The sequence below is a fragment of the Choloepus didactylus genome, chromosome 23 (genome assembly GCF_015220235.1).
Source record: "Choloepus didactylus isolate mChoDid1 chromosome 23, mChoDid1.pri, whole genome shotgun sequence".
NCBI lineage: Eukaryota > Metazoa > Chordata > Mammalia > Pilosa > Megalonychidae > Choloepus > Choloepus didactylus.
This window is the reverse complement of record NC_051329.1, coordinates 19462264-19475966: the sequence shown is the minus strand read 5'-3', so window position 1 is coordinate 19475966 and position 13703 is coordinate 19462264. Positions and strand designations below refer to the sequence as shown.

General features: G+C 53.4%; 1 protein-coding gene across 3 annotated transcripts in view; it reads right to left on the bottom strand.

The window, feature by feature from the left end:
• Positions 1–1941: 1941 nt before the first annotated feature.
• UNC119B (unc-119 lipid binding chaperone B) overlaps positions 1942–13703 on the bottom strand; it is a 39085-nt gene continuing 27323 nt past the window's right edge. For 2 of the 3 annotated variants that reach the window (XM_037816793.1, XM_037816795.1), the window contains 8 exons: positions 5128–5277; positions 4754–4865; positions 4172–4323; positions 3672–3842; positions 3463–3600; positions 3225–3320; positions 2949–3005; positions 1942–2810 (listed from right to left, as the gene is read on the bottom strand). In XM_037816793.1, coding sequence (XP_037672721.1) covers positions 2658–2810; positions 2949–3005; positions 3225–3320; positions 3463–3600; positions 3672–3842; positions 4172–4323; positions 4754–4865; positions 5128–5277 — 1029 coding nt within the window. In that variant the 3' untranslated portion in view covers positions 1942–2657. Of the gene's footprint in view, positions 2847–2948; positions 3006–3224; positions 3321–3462; positions 3601–3671; positions 3843–4171; positions 4324–4753; positions 4866–5127; positions 5278–13703 lie in introns of all 3 variants that reach the window. The other variant, XM_037816794.1, reaches the window with a different exon arrangement.

Genomic DNA, 13703 nt, shown 5'->3' with positions numbered 1-13703 from the left:
TCGGGAGCCCGCGATGGCCCCGGGAAGCACCTGAGTGTGGGGGTGGCCCTTGGCTCAGAGCCTTGGGTTCTCCGCCTACGGGGCACCATATGGCCTGGAAGACCTGCCCCATGGCCCTGGGGCTCTGGGGTTCTTGGAAGCGAGACCCAGGCAATTCTGAGAAGCAGAAACGAAGCTCCGACTGGCACTTGGAAACCCACAGTCCTGTTCACTCGGCTCAGGCTGGGTGCTGCTGGCCCTTTGGGGCCCGATGCTTCTCGGCAGGCCAAGTGAGAGGACTTCAGGCCTTCTGGGCTAGGTCACGAGGGAGGAGAGCGGGGTTTGGCCTAGCCATTCCTGCCTGGGACTGAGGCATTCTCTCTGGAAGCCTCTCCCTTGATCCTCCACATGCAACTCACCGCCTCCACCTGGAAAAACAACTTCTGCCAGGCTCTCTGCTCCCTAGCCCTGGGTGGAGCGGTGCCGGGCCCACCGAAACCCCCAGTCCCACCCGCCATTCCTGGGCTCAGGGGAACCCTGCCTTGACTCAGGGAGCGAGACCCTCATGTGCCGCCCACCTACGGGCAGTCCCACTTGGCTGCTCCTGCGGAGAAGCCCTGAATCCCGCTTTTTGTTTGCACCTGAGCCCAGGGCGGAGGCGGAGACAGATCCTGGAGTCCCAGAGAGGGTGCGAGCCAGACACCGAGACCCTCCGGACACTTACCTGGAGCCCGGAGGGAGGCACAAGATTGCCAACCTTCTGAGGGCTGCCGCGCCCCGGCGCCGGCCCTGGGGCGCACGGTGAAGGCTGCCTCCGCGGGCCGCGCAGGGGCCTTTTACCCGGGAGCCCCCACCTGTGCGCCCTGCCCGGCCCCGCCCCCGCCCGCGCACCGGGGGCAAAGCAGGAACTGAACTCACACCTGGGAGCTCATCTCCGCCCTCCAGGATCCCGGACCGCCGCGTGCCCCGCCCCCAGCCCAGCTGCTGCTCCCTGGCCGCCCCTCCCCCCGCCATACAAGGGCAGTCCCGGAGGGTGGGCGTCTTGGGGGCGGCCGCTGGCGCTGGAGCCGTCCCGGGTCTCCCCGCGGGGCCCCCGCGATGACGGGGTAGGCGGCTGGAGGCTGGCTCCTCAGCTGCGGGGCTCTGGCCTCTGGTACAAGAACCCACACTCGGCGATGGCTCCTGGCTCGGGGCCGCTGAGCGGGCTCCATTAGGGGTTTCAGCCAGGTCTCCCCACCCCCTCCTTCTTCCAGAGACCGGTGCAGCGGTCCAGTGCAGCGATTCCAGCGGCCTCCCCATCCCCTAGCCACCTCCTTTGCAATCCTTCTTAGCTCCTTTTCTCTTCTTGCCACTTCACTTAGTATATTGGACCACAGAGGCTGAGGGCTCTGGCTCTGGCTTCAGATCCCTGGGCCCAAAGGGCAGCCCCGCAGGGTACTATGGGGGCCTGGGCAAGTCACCCTCTCACCAGCAGGCTCAGTGCCGGCCCACTGGGAGCATCCAAATATTATACAAAAAGGATGCCTTTAAATCTTCATTTCCTCCTGGCCTGGGTTTCAGGGCTCTCTGCAGCTCTGCTCCTGCCTCCTGCCCCTCTCCAGCCAATCCGGTACCATCCTCTCCACCCTGCTGGGAGGCTGGGCCTGCCCAGAGCACCCCCTTTTAGCCGAGGGGCCCTCACTTAGACTGCTTCCCCACTCCCCGGACTCTTCCTAAACACTCACCAAGGCCCACCAGGCCCTGGTACTTGTTTTCCTGAACTGCTTCATTGGCCAATCCTGCCTAGAGCTGGAGCTCTCCCAGGGTAGAGATGGGACCCTCCCAAGCAGCCGCACAAACTCACCCCAATACACACCACACACACACAAACACACACACACGGTGGGCCTGACAGAGAGTAAGGCTCTGTGCAGACTAAAGGGCCCATTTCCCTCCCCGGCAGCACCCAGGAGAGGGTGAGGAGACGTGGCCAGGGATGCTTTATTCCGGACAATCAGTTCCCACACTCTTGTCCCAGAAACCAACCACCCCCGCCCTGCACTTGTGCACATTACACAGAACAGGTTAACGGGCAGTTTCCAGGATGAGGTTAGACACCCAGCCTTCCCAAGACTGAGAGAACGGCTGACAGCGGCCCCTTCTTGCCTCTGCTACTTGGAAGCCTGGTCTCCTGGCCCTTGGCCCACTTCTCCTCCTGACCCCTGAACTAGGGGAGAGAGCAGAGGCTGCCAAGAAACTATCCCGCCCAGGGCCTCAGGCTGAGCACCAGGGCTCACGGGAGAAGGACTGTGGAGAGTCCCAGAGGGGCCCTGAGCCCTCCCCAGGCTCCTTCTCTGGGAGGCCATGTCCACTCAGATGAAGAAAATGAGGCATGGTTGTGATGAAGAGGTAGCAAAGCCAAGAAACTGAGCTTGGTCTCTCCTCAGATGCAGGTCACAGCCCCCATCACCGCTCCTTCCTCCAGGAGACATTCCCAGGCAGTTCTCCCCTGGGGTGGGAAAGGGTGAGGGGAAGGCCGCTGGACAGGAGGGAGCTGGAGAGGAAAGGCCAGCTGCTCTCTGTTTGCTGCAGCCTCCAGGCCCTGGCACCAACCATGGTCTACCTAAGAGACAGTACAAGGTCCCGGTCCCCAGGCCGGCCCGGCTCCCGGTGGGGGTGCTGGCTGGCCTGCAGAAGGCTCAGTTCCGGTAACTCTTGAGCAGGTGCCCGGCGATCACCAGCCTCTGAATCTCACTGGTACCTTCGTAGATCTCGGTGATGCGGGCGTCTCGGTAGTGCCGCTCGGCCGGCATCTCGGACACATAGCCCATGCCCCCTAGGATCTGGATGGCCTATGACGGAAACCAGGGGCTCGGGCGGAGAAGACCCTGACCCACAGGGAAAGATGGGCAGGGGCAGGTGCAGCCAGGGAGGGAGCAGCTGGCACACGCCTCTGACATGCACCTGCGTCCACGTGCCCGGAAACTCACCTGGTGGCTGATGGCAGTCGCAGCCTCCGATGCAGCCAGCTTGGCCATTGCTGCCTCCTACCCACAGGGGACAGCAGAGTCAGAAGGGCCCCAGCTTGGGGGTCCCACAGCAGGGGTGGGCCTGGGCAGCTTCTCCTTGAAGCAACAAACCCGCAGACCCGCATCTCTGACCCACAGAAGCCCAAGGAACTGGGATGCCACTGGGGACATCCCCCTGAATCTCTTGGCCACCAGGGCTCAGGGCCAGGCCTCGGGAGACCCTTTCCCCACAGGCACCTTGATGAAGGGCTTCTTGTTGTCCTTGAGCATGGCGGCACGCCAGGTCAGCAGCCGGGCACTCTCCAGGGCCAGGGCCATGTCCGCCAGCTTGAACTGCAACAGGCAGCCCCCACCGCCGGTCAGTGGCTGCCCCCAGCCCTCCCTCGGGGACAGGAGGGAGGCGGAGAGGAAAGGCCACCTGTTCCTCGTTCACTCCAGCGTCCACACCCGGGGCCTGAAGTCTCCCCGCCCTTACCTGGATGCCCTGCAGCTTGGTGAGGGGTGCCCCGAAGGCCCTGCGGTTCTCAGCGTAGTTCACCGCACAATCGAGGGCAGCCTGGGCGATGCCAAGGGCCTGGGCAGCGATGCCGATGCGGCCCATGTCCAGGGTTTGCTGCGGGGACCACCAGGTCAACGGCTGCCAGGGCCCCCACCCCAGGGCCCCTGCCCTATGTCCCGGCTCACCATGGCAATCTTGAAGCCCATCCCGGGCTCCCCCAGCAGGTTTTCCTTGGGGATGCGACAGTCCTCAAAGATGAGGTTGGCCGTGGAAGAGGCGCGGATGCCCAGCTTGTCTTCCTTCTTCCCCAGCGTGAGCCCGGGCGTCGGCATGGGGACCAGGAAAGCACCGATGCCCTGAAAGGCCCCAACAGGCCGAGAGGGTTCCCTCCAGGTTGCCCCGGGCCATCCAGCTCCGCCTCCAGCCACACAGCACACCCCAGAGACCTACTCCAGCCCCTTCCCCAGCTCCCTCGGAGCCTCAGGCCCTGACGCCCACTGCCCGCTCCTCTGGGGAGGGTGCAGGTGCCAGGGAGGGAGGGGAAGGGCCGGCCCCTCTGGCCTGGCAGCAGAAGCAGCTCCAGGGGGGCCGAAGTCCAGGGAAGGAGCCGAAGAGACGCGGATCTAGACAGCACGAGACACCTGAAGCCCGGGGGTCAGACCGATCCACTCTCTGGAATCCCCACCTTGTTCTGCAAAGCTCTGTCCAGGCTGGCAAAGACCACAGTGGCCGAGGCCTCCCAGGCATTGGTGATCCAGGCTTTGGTGCCGTTCAGGACCCACGAGTCACCCTCTGCCCGGGCCATGGTGGATGCGGCTCCCGCGTCGCTGCCATTCCCTGCCCCACACACAGACTCAGCATCCAGCACTGCCACCACCCCACCGGGCTCCTGTGGCCAGCTCACCACACAGGCCCCTGACCCTGGGCTGGCGAGAACGGAAGACCCCGCCGACTGGGCTCCCGAGAGAAATTCCAGGGCCTCGCCAGCTCTCAAAGCTCAAGCCTAGTCCAAGGGTTCGGGATTGGGGGGTCCTGTGGGAGCTGGGCCTGTAGTGATGAAGAGACCCCAGAGCAAGACCCCCCTCCCAGCTCAGCTGCGGCCATGGCGATGCTCTTGGCAGGCCCTGGGCAGGCAGGGCCCACTCCCCATCCTCTGGCCTCAGGATGAACAAGCAGCCCCCGGGCGACCGAGCTCCGACCTGAGTCTGTCACCCTGATTCCGAGGGAGGCGAGGGGGCAGCTGGGGCCCACCGCCCGGCCACAGTACCTGGTTCACTGAGGGCAAAGCAGCCCAGCTTGTCACCACTGGTGAAGGGGGTGACCCACTGCCGCTTCTGCTCCTGGGAGCCAAACTTCAGGATGGGCCCCAAATAGAGAGACTGGGGGCCACGGGGGGTGGGGGGTGGGCTGTCAGAGGCCTTCCAGCCCAGACACACGGCCCCACCCCAGGCCTGTTCCCTGCAGAGGCCCACCCGGCCCGACCAGGTCCAGAGAAGTTTCCGGGGAGAACAGGGGCTGGGAGCCAAGACCCGCTGTGCCCGGGTGACCCCTGGGTGCCCTCCACAGGCCTCGCCACGTGGCCAGAGTGCTTGCCCATGGGGCCCCTCCACCCAGCGTCCCGGGGGCCCGGGGGGCACTCACGTTGTTCACACTCATGATGACCCCGGTGGAGGCGCAGCCCTTGCTGATCTCCTCCATGGCAATGGCGTAGGCCAGGTAATCGAGGCCGGCGCCACCGAGCTCCTCGGGCACATCCATGGCCAGGAGCCCCAGCTCGCCCATCTTCTTCACCTGGCCCCAGGGAAGGATGTCACAGCGAGGGGCAGCTGCTGGGGGCTAGGGCCACCCTCCCCACCCCAAAGGCCCTCAGGAGCCCCGTCCCGAGCCAGTGCCTGCAGATCACCCACGCTGTGATCCCCAAGTCCACATGAGCCCCTCAGGACCAGCTCCTGAGCCTGCACTGCAGGCCGGCCCAGCTCTCGGTCCTCACCCTCGGCCGGGGAGCAGAGACAAGGCCCAGGAGGTCTCCATGGGCCTCTGAGGTAAGGGGGAAGCACAGCACAGTGCCTCCGACCCTCCTTCAGTCCCTGACTCACGCCACACACGCCCCACCCTGCCCACCCCTGGGCCTGTGCACCTGCTGGTTCCTTTATCACCTAGTTATCATCTCAGCTCAAGCACCATTTATCAGGGCTGCCATCTCCCGGCCTCAGGAAGTCAAATCTTTTCATTACATCCTCTTACAGTTCCTTGGGCCTCTCCTTTCTGGTGCTCTGCAGCTGGAATTTCACACCCATTAATGTGTTTGTTTTGACTGTATCTTTGTCCCCAGGCTGTGGTTCTGCTCACAGCTCTATCCCCAAGGCCAGCACCCACCGTGGAGCACTGCTCGCCACAGTGGTGAGTGACTGGATGGTAAGAGCTTGAGACTTTTTACTTGGGAGAACAACAATAGTAACAATTTAATAACAGTAATGGCTAACAGCTATCAAGTGCTTGCTATATGCCCAGCTCCGTACTGAGTGCTTTCATCTGAGTCTCGCCAAAGCTCCGCTAGAAAACCACGTTGTGCATTAATAGCGAGTTAGAGACGGGGCAGCCCGGGGTGTAGGAGGTGACAGGACGTGCTCGAGGTCACTGGGCTGCCAGGACTGGAATCCAGGCAATGATTCCAGAATTGACTCAACCCCTTTCCCACATGCCTAGCTCGGCCCCTTCCGACCTGCACAGATTCCTTCCCTCTCTGAGCCTGCTCCTGTCTGAGCAATGCCGATCACACTGCCCTCCCTAACTTCAAGAAGAAACAACTTGAAGCCTCGGGTGGGGGCAGAGGGGCACCACTGCTTTTCATGAGCCCTTTTATACAATTTGATTCTTTCCACCATGTTCTTGTTCTACTTTGATTTAAAGGAGGCAAACTAATAAGGATGTTTACTAATATTTTTTTATTTTCCTATATTACTTCAGGGATTATATAAAAAATTGGGGAAAACAAAAAAAAACAAAAAAAACCCCGAACAGTCCCTACCTCCTAGGACCGTCTGGAGGATGCAGGGAGACGTGTGTGAAATGTGGGGCCCATGCCTGGCACGAGTGGAGAACTCCATGGACGGCACCTGTTGCCATTGGAAGTGGCTGGTGGGTTTGGGGGGGCATGGGGTGGGAGCCTGTGGCTCTGCTGCCCCTCTGTACCCGCCTGGGTGACGCTCTGTGGAGTCACTTATTTGATTCTGCCTTGGACTGTACCCACAGGAATCTCTCTTGAAGACTCTTAAAAGCTTGGGGTGTGCCTAACTCATGTCGGGGTCCCCTGTGCTTAACACAAGTGGGTGTGTGAACATGTCTGTGGCATGGACTTGAGCTCTGCAGCCCCCAAGGCAGACGGAGTTCTGCAGTTACAAGGGAAACAACACACAGGACAGGGACGAACCCAGGTGTGGGGCAGAACGGTGGCCCCCAGGGCTCCCACAGCCCCCCACGCCGAGCCTCTGAACAGGTCACCTGACATGGCAAAGGGGCTCTGCAGATGTGATTGAGTGAAGGATTTTAAGATGGGGGGGTCATCCTGGATTACCAGGTGGGCCGGATGCCATCACAAGGGTCCTGATGAGGGACAGTGGCCCCCTGCCCTGGAATGCAGGCCACCTACAAAAGCTGGAAGAGGCAGAGACAGACTCTCCCCTAGAACCTCTGGGAGGAACCAGCCCAGCTAGGTGCATTTTAGACTCTGAGCTCTAGAACTGTAGGATGATAAATGTATATTGTTCTGGGCCACTAAGCCTGTGGTCGTTTATAGCAGGAGCCACAGGGACAGTGCAGTTTATCATGGGGAGTGTCATTTTGAGACCCATTAAAAGGACAATCCTCTTCTCACCACACATCTGGGCAGGGAGAGGGAAGGAGTGGTCCTGTTCAGAAACGCGTTATCATCCAGGCAGGCAGGAGGCAACCTGGGAGTGCAGGAAAGTTCCAAGTTGAAAGCCGAGGGCTTTAAGCAGCACTGAGACTCTAAACAGGACCTGAGGACCCGTTTTTGGGTTTTGCCAACCCAAAAACGGCCCAGCCCTCACCTAGGCATCCAAGCGACCTCAGCCAGAGTGAAAATAGCATTTTATTGGGGAACACCTGTGTCAGATTAGGAGTCCAGACCATTCTACCAAGTGCTAGAAACCTGCAGGCTTCCAAGACCCACACTAGGGTCTACACAAGAACCTCGCCAAGAGGCTCTCTCTGTGGCCTACCAGTAAAGCAGGTGGAAGCTACAAAAGTGCAAATCTCCTCACCCTACAAGCAGCTCCCTGGACACTGAGACCCATCGTCCTCTTCACCCCAGAGCTCTTCTGTATGTAACCCTTGTACATGAAGGATTAGTCACGTGCCCCAGGACCCTGCTTCATCCCAAGAAACAAAGAGGAAACCAAGTTCCCAGGAAGAGTATAAAATACAAGCTCCCTTAGATGCATTTAGTTCCTCAGACTTAACCAAAATGCTCTGTGGTAGGTCCGGAAAAGTAAGCAGAGCGAGGAGTACATCTCCTTTTATGGGTGGGGGGAGCCAACAGACAGGGCAATGAGTTCAAGGACACACACACACACACACACACACACACACACACACACACACACACACGGAACCAGCCGCTTGCATCCTCCTCTCTACTCAAGACCACCTCCCTCTTGATAGTTCTCACTGGGCTAGAGTCGGAAGTTGGAGGATTTCACATTTATGGCACCCAAATGACTTCGCCAGCAAGCAGCATTCGCCCATGCCCTTCTGTTCCCTCTTGTCACTGTCAGGGTTTTCTTTTAAAACATCTACCTCCATCGGTGAAAGGGACAGCATTTTTACTCACTAGCACCCCAGGTTGAGAAAAAGCAAATTCCAAAACTGACAGAACTGTCCTCCTGGAATAAATGGCTGTTCTCCTTCAGAGTATGAACTCCTGTATCCATGATACCAGAACCCAGATACATGCCACCTCGCCCGCACCCCTCTGAGTCAGTGACGACTGGGCTGTGTTTTCCAGCCTTTCTAGTTCTGAAATGTCCCTCTAGATTCCTGGCGCCAAGCCACGAGCAGTAGCAGGAATAGTCGGGAAAAAAAAAACTGGGACAGAAGCAAGAATGGTGATAACGTACACTCACTGAAGAGTAACCTGAAAAGAAAGAGGTAGGGAAACAGCAGCGAGGGGAAAAAAAAGGGGGTGGAGGAGAGAAAAGAGGCAATATAATCAAAAAGAACAAAAACACAAAATGAAAAGCAGGGGCTATATTCTAGGTTGCATATAAGTTACCAGAATTAAATTTAAAAGATGAATAAATAAAAATAAATTTAAAGAAAAATTTTTTTAAAAAGAACATGTATTCAGTTTTGTAAGTTGCTTCTGACCTAAGTGAGTTGACGGTGATCAGCTAAGAGCAGCCAGGCTCCCACGGAATTTTAGCATTTTCTACAGAGAAGCCACCTTAGAGCCACCTCGACAGAGACCCTTCTAGAGCTCCCCACCACGGCTACCCTTGGTCCTTTGTGTGTGTGAGCAGGAAGCTGTGCCTGCATCAGGAAAAAGGCAACATCACCAACTAGGCCAAGGCTAGTAGTCTCCAAAGAAAATGTGAGAAAGGGCTGCACCCTGCCCAAGCAACCACAAATAAAGCCAGCCTTCAGCACCTTCTCCACTCCTATCCGGGAAACGTTCAGTGGGTATTTCACATAAAAGCAATGCTTTAAGCCCCTTCTAAAGTGCAAAATTTTTTTTTCATTAAATTTATCTTGAGGATGCCCATGTTCACTGTAGTAGAGACTAAGTCCCTTTGAGGAATATAATTTCCTAACTTGTTGAAGATTTGCTGCTTATTCCAGAGAAAACCACCCGTCGAGAAAGACCCCATTAGCCACCGCCTCTAGTTCCCACTGCGTGTGTGAGCCGTGTGCTGGGACGATAAGGAATCCCAGGGTCTGGGGTTTGCTTAACAGGTGTACATTTCACTGAAACGCAACAAGCATTTGTTGAATGTTGAGTACTTGCTAAGTACAAAGGGTTGTCACAGACAGGGAGATACAAGTATGAATGAGACCCAACCCCTGCCTCATGGAAGCCTGCTGTTTGAAATAACAATGACAGAAGACACACACGATAATGCGGGAGGTGCAACTCGAGAATTGTGAAATATAAATGGAATGTTCCAGGAATAGAGAGATGGATTCTGATTGGGAGCAAAGAGGGAGAGGAGGTGGCCTTCCAGATACAGTTACATGGAAAACTAACAAACATTAGTGGGCACCAGGGAGAAGGAGAGCAGGTATATGACACTGGAGGCTTCTATGTCATTAATGAGCTTAGTATTCACCTTGTTATCTGAGATAAGGAAAAAGGAGTGTGTCAGTTTGAATGTATTATGTCCCCCCAAATGCCATTATCTTTGATGTAATCTTGTGTGGGCAGACCTATCAGTGTTAATTAGACTGTAATTCTTTGAGTGTTTCCATGGAGATGCACCCCACCCAACTGTGGGTGATGACTCTGACTGGATAATTTCCGTGGAGGTGTTGGCCCACCCATTGGGTGGGTCTGAATTAAATTACTGGCGCACTCACTATGTGGGATCAGACAGAAGGAGTGAGCTGCTACAGCCAAGAGGGACATTTGAAGAGAGCACAGGAGCTGCAGATGAGAGACAGTTTGAAGATGGCCGTTGAAAGCAGACTCTTGCTCCGGAGAAGCTAAGAAAGGACAAATACCCTAAGTGCAATTAAGAGTGACATTTTTGAGGAACTGCAGCCTAGAGAGGAACATCCTGGGAGAAAGCCATTCTGAAACCAGAACTTTGGAGCAGACCCCAGCCACATGCCTTCCCAGCTAACAGGTTTTCCGGACACCATTGGCCATCCTCCAGTGAAGGTGCCTGATTGCTGATGTGTTACCTTGGACACTATATGGCCTTAAGACTGTAACTGTGTAACCAAATAAACCTCCTTTTATAAAAGCCAATCCATCTCTGGTGTTTTGCATTCTGGCAGCATTAGCAAACTAGAAAAAGGAGGAAGAACAGGTTTTGTGCCTGGCCTGTAAAAGTGACTCAACAAAGGAAAGGTGGAAGATGGCAGAGTGGTGAGGTGTGAAATCTAGTTACTCCTCTAGGGCAGCTGGTAAATAGCCAGGCACTGGCTAGAAGAGCTGTGTTTTGGGGGATTTCTGTGACCAGTCACACATCGTACACCAACGTGGAATGGGTGGAACAGCTGACATCACAGCAAAAAACTGTAAGTTTCCCTGGCCAGTAGTGTCCCTCCCCCTGAGGCAAGGTAGACTGTCTTGGAGCTGGTTCCCTGAGGGAAAAAGAAACAATCTGTGCAGAGAGCAAGGAGTGGGGCTCAACCTGGCCCCAACTGCAGAATTAACAAATTTGGACTGCTCAATAATAGCTCCAAGCACAGATACACCAGGAGGGGCACAAAAGGAGCCAGGAGGAATCTGTCCAGCAGAGAGGAGGTGGGGCTGACAACAACAACAACAAACAAACAAACAAACAAAAAAAAAAAACAGAGACTTTTAGAGTTGGAGGTGTTCAGAATCCTGGAAAAGGTCTGGGCTCCAAGCAAAAAGGGCACATAGAAATGGGTGCCAATTCAGAATCCAGCTCCCAAACCCAGGGAGCTAGAGTCCGGCTCTGAAAAGGGTATTTTTCTTTTCTTTTTTTTCCCTCTTTTCCTTTCTTGCTCTCATACTCTTTATCTCTTTTATTTTTCAATAGTCCATCAGAGCTCCTGCTTCAGCACTGCCGCGGGCAAGGAAGGAATTAAGAATTAAAGTTGTCTGAGAGTAACTATTCATGTGAAAGAGATAATAGCCTAAAGGGCTTATTTTTAAATAGTCCATACCAGGGCTGACAAAACCTGTGGGCTGAGGGAAGGCCTTGAAAATGGATTTTTTTTTTTTTTTTTTTTTTAAATAACTATTGCAAGTAGCTCACTACAGAAAGCCTCAGATATCTGCAATTGGCCGCTGGACCCAGGCAAGAGCAGAGCTAAAACAGGTCTGAGAGACAAAGCAATGAGTCTAGTAGGGGAGACAATTTCCTAAAGGGCATAACATCCCCAAGACAGGGGGGGAGGGCAGGTCAAGTGGGAGCCCTCCCTCAGAGAATTCAGACCCCAGAGACTGGAAAACAGAAACCAGCTTGAGTCAGCCACGCCCCTGGCAGGGACAGGGTCTGCAGAGAATTACAGGCATCTGTGGCACCTTTTTATGCTGGTGGGGAGCTGCGGGCTGACAAGCACCACATGCTGGAGGGGATGGGAAAAACACAGAGTCTAGAGGCTTCACAGGAGAGTCTCTTTCTCAGGGAAACTCCATACCCTCCTCCTGAGACCTGGGCCCGTCTGGACTAGGTATACTGATTGGAGTTGACCCAACTGAGGAGATCCTCTCACTAAAAGCAGGACAAGAACCAGAAAAACAAGAGGTGAAAAATTCTGATCAACTGAACAGAAGTTATGTAAGAGGTCTACAATAAGTTGAAATGAATGCCAAAGGATACAAAACAATGCCAACCAACAAAAAAACCTTAGATAAAAGAAAGAAAATGAGCTCCAGAATAAACTAAACAAGAAAATCAGAAGCCTAGACAGCCAAAAATAACAAGCCATACTAGGAAACAGGAAAATATGGACCAGCAAAAGGAACAAACTAACACTTTAACTGAGATACAGGAACTGAAACAAATAATTAATAATCAAACAAATCTTCTAAATAAATTCAAAATCAAATCAACGAACTGAGGGAAGATATGGCAAAAGAGATGAAGGACATAAAGAAGACACTGGGCAAACATAAGAAGGAACTCAAAAGTATGGAAAAACAAATGGCAGAACTTATAGGAATGAAAGGCACAAAAGAAGAGATGAAAAACACAATGGAGACTTAGAACACCAGATTTGAAGAGGCAGAAAAAAGCATAAGTGAACTAGAAGACAGGACATCTGAAATCCTACACACAAAGGAACAGATAGGGAAAAGAAAGGAAAAATATGAGCAGGGCCCTAGGGAACTGAATGACAAAATGAAGAACACAAATATGTGTGTTATGGGTGTCTGAAAAGAAGAAGAGAAGGGAAAAGGGGCAGAAAGAATAATAGAAGAAATAAGCACTGAAAATTTCCCAATTCTTATAAAAGGCATAAAATTAGTGATTCAAGAAGTGCAGTGTATCCCAAACAGAACAGATCCCCTACTCTAAGATACTTACTGATCAGACTGCACAATGTCAAAGACAAAGAGAGAATTCTATCTCACACCTTATACAAAAATTAACTCAAAATGGATAAAAGACTTAAACATTAGCACTAAGACTATAAAACTTTTAGAAGAAAATATAGGGAAATATCTGAAACATCTTATGATAGGAGGTGGTTTCCTAGACCTTTCACCCAAAGCACAAGCAATGAAAGAAGAATTAGATAAATGGGATCTCCTCAAAATCAAACACTTCTGAACATCAAAGGACTTTGTCAGAAAAGTAAAAAGGCTGCCTACACAATGGGAGACAATATTTGGAAACCACATATCAGATAAGGGTTTAATATCCAGCATATATAAAGAGCTCCTACAATTCAACAAGAAAAAAGACAGACAACCCAATTAAAAAATAGGCAAAAGACATGGATAGAAATTTCTTTGAAGAGGAAATACAAATGGCTCACAAACATATGAAAAGATGCTCAACTTCACTGACTATTAGGGAAATGCAAATCAAAACCACAATGAGATATCATCTCACACCTACTAGAATAGCCATTATCAAAAACACAGAAAATTACAAGTGCTGGAGAGGATGTAGAGAAAGAGGCACACTTTTTGACTGTTGGTGGGAATGCAGAATGGTGCAGCCACTCCGGAAGGCAGTGTGGTAGTTCCTCAGGAAGCTAAGTATAGATTTGCCATATGACCCAGCTATTCCATTACTAGGTATATACTCAGAGGAACGGAAAGCTAAAACACAAATGGACATTTGTAAACCAATGTTTATAGCAGCATTATTCACGATTGCCAAGAGATGGAAACAGCCCAAACAACCATCAATGGATGAGTAGATAAACAAACTATGGTATATACACACAATGGAATATTATGCAGCTGTAAGACAGAACAAAGTCACAGAACATATAATAACATGGATGAACAATGAGGACGTTATGTTGAGCCAAGTTATCCAGAAACA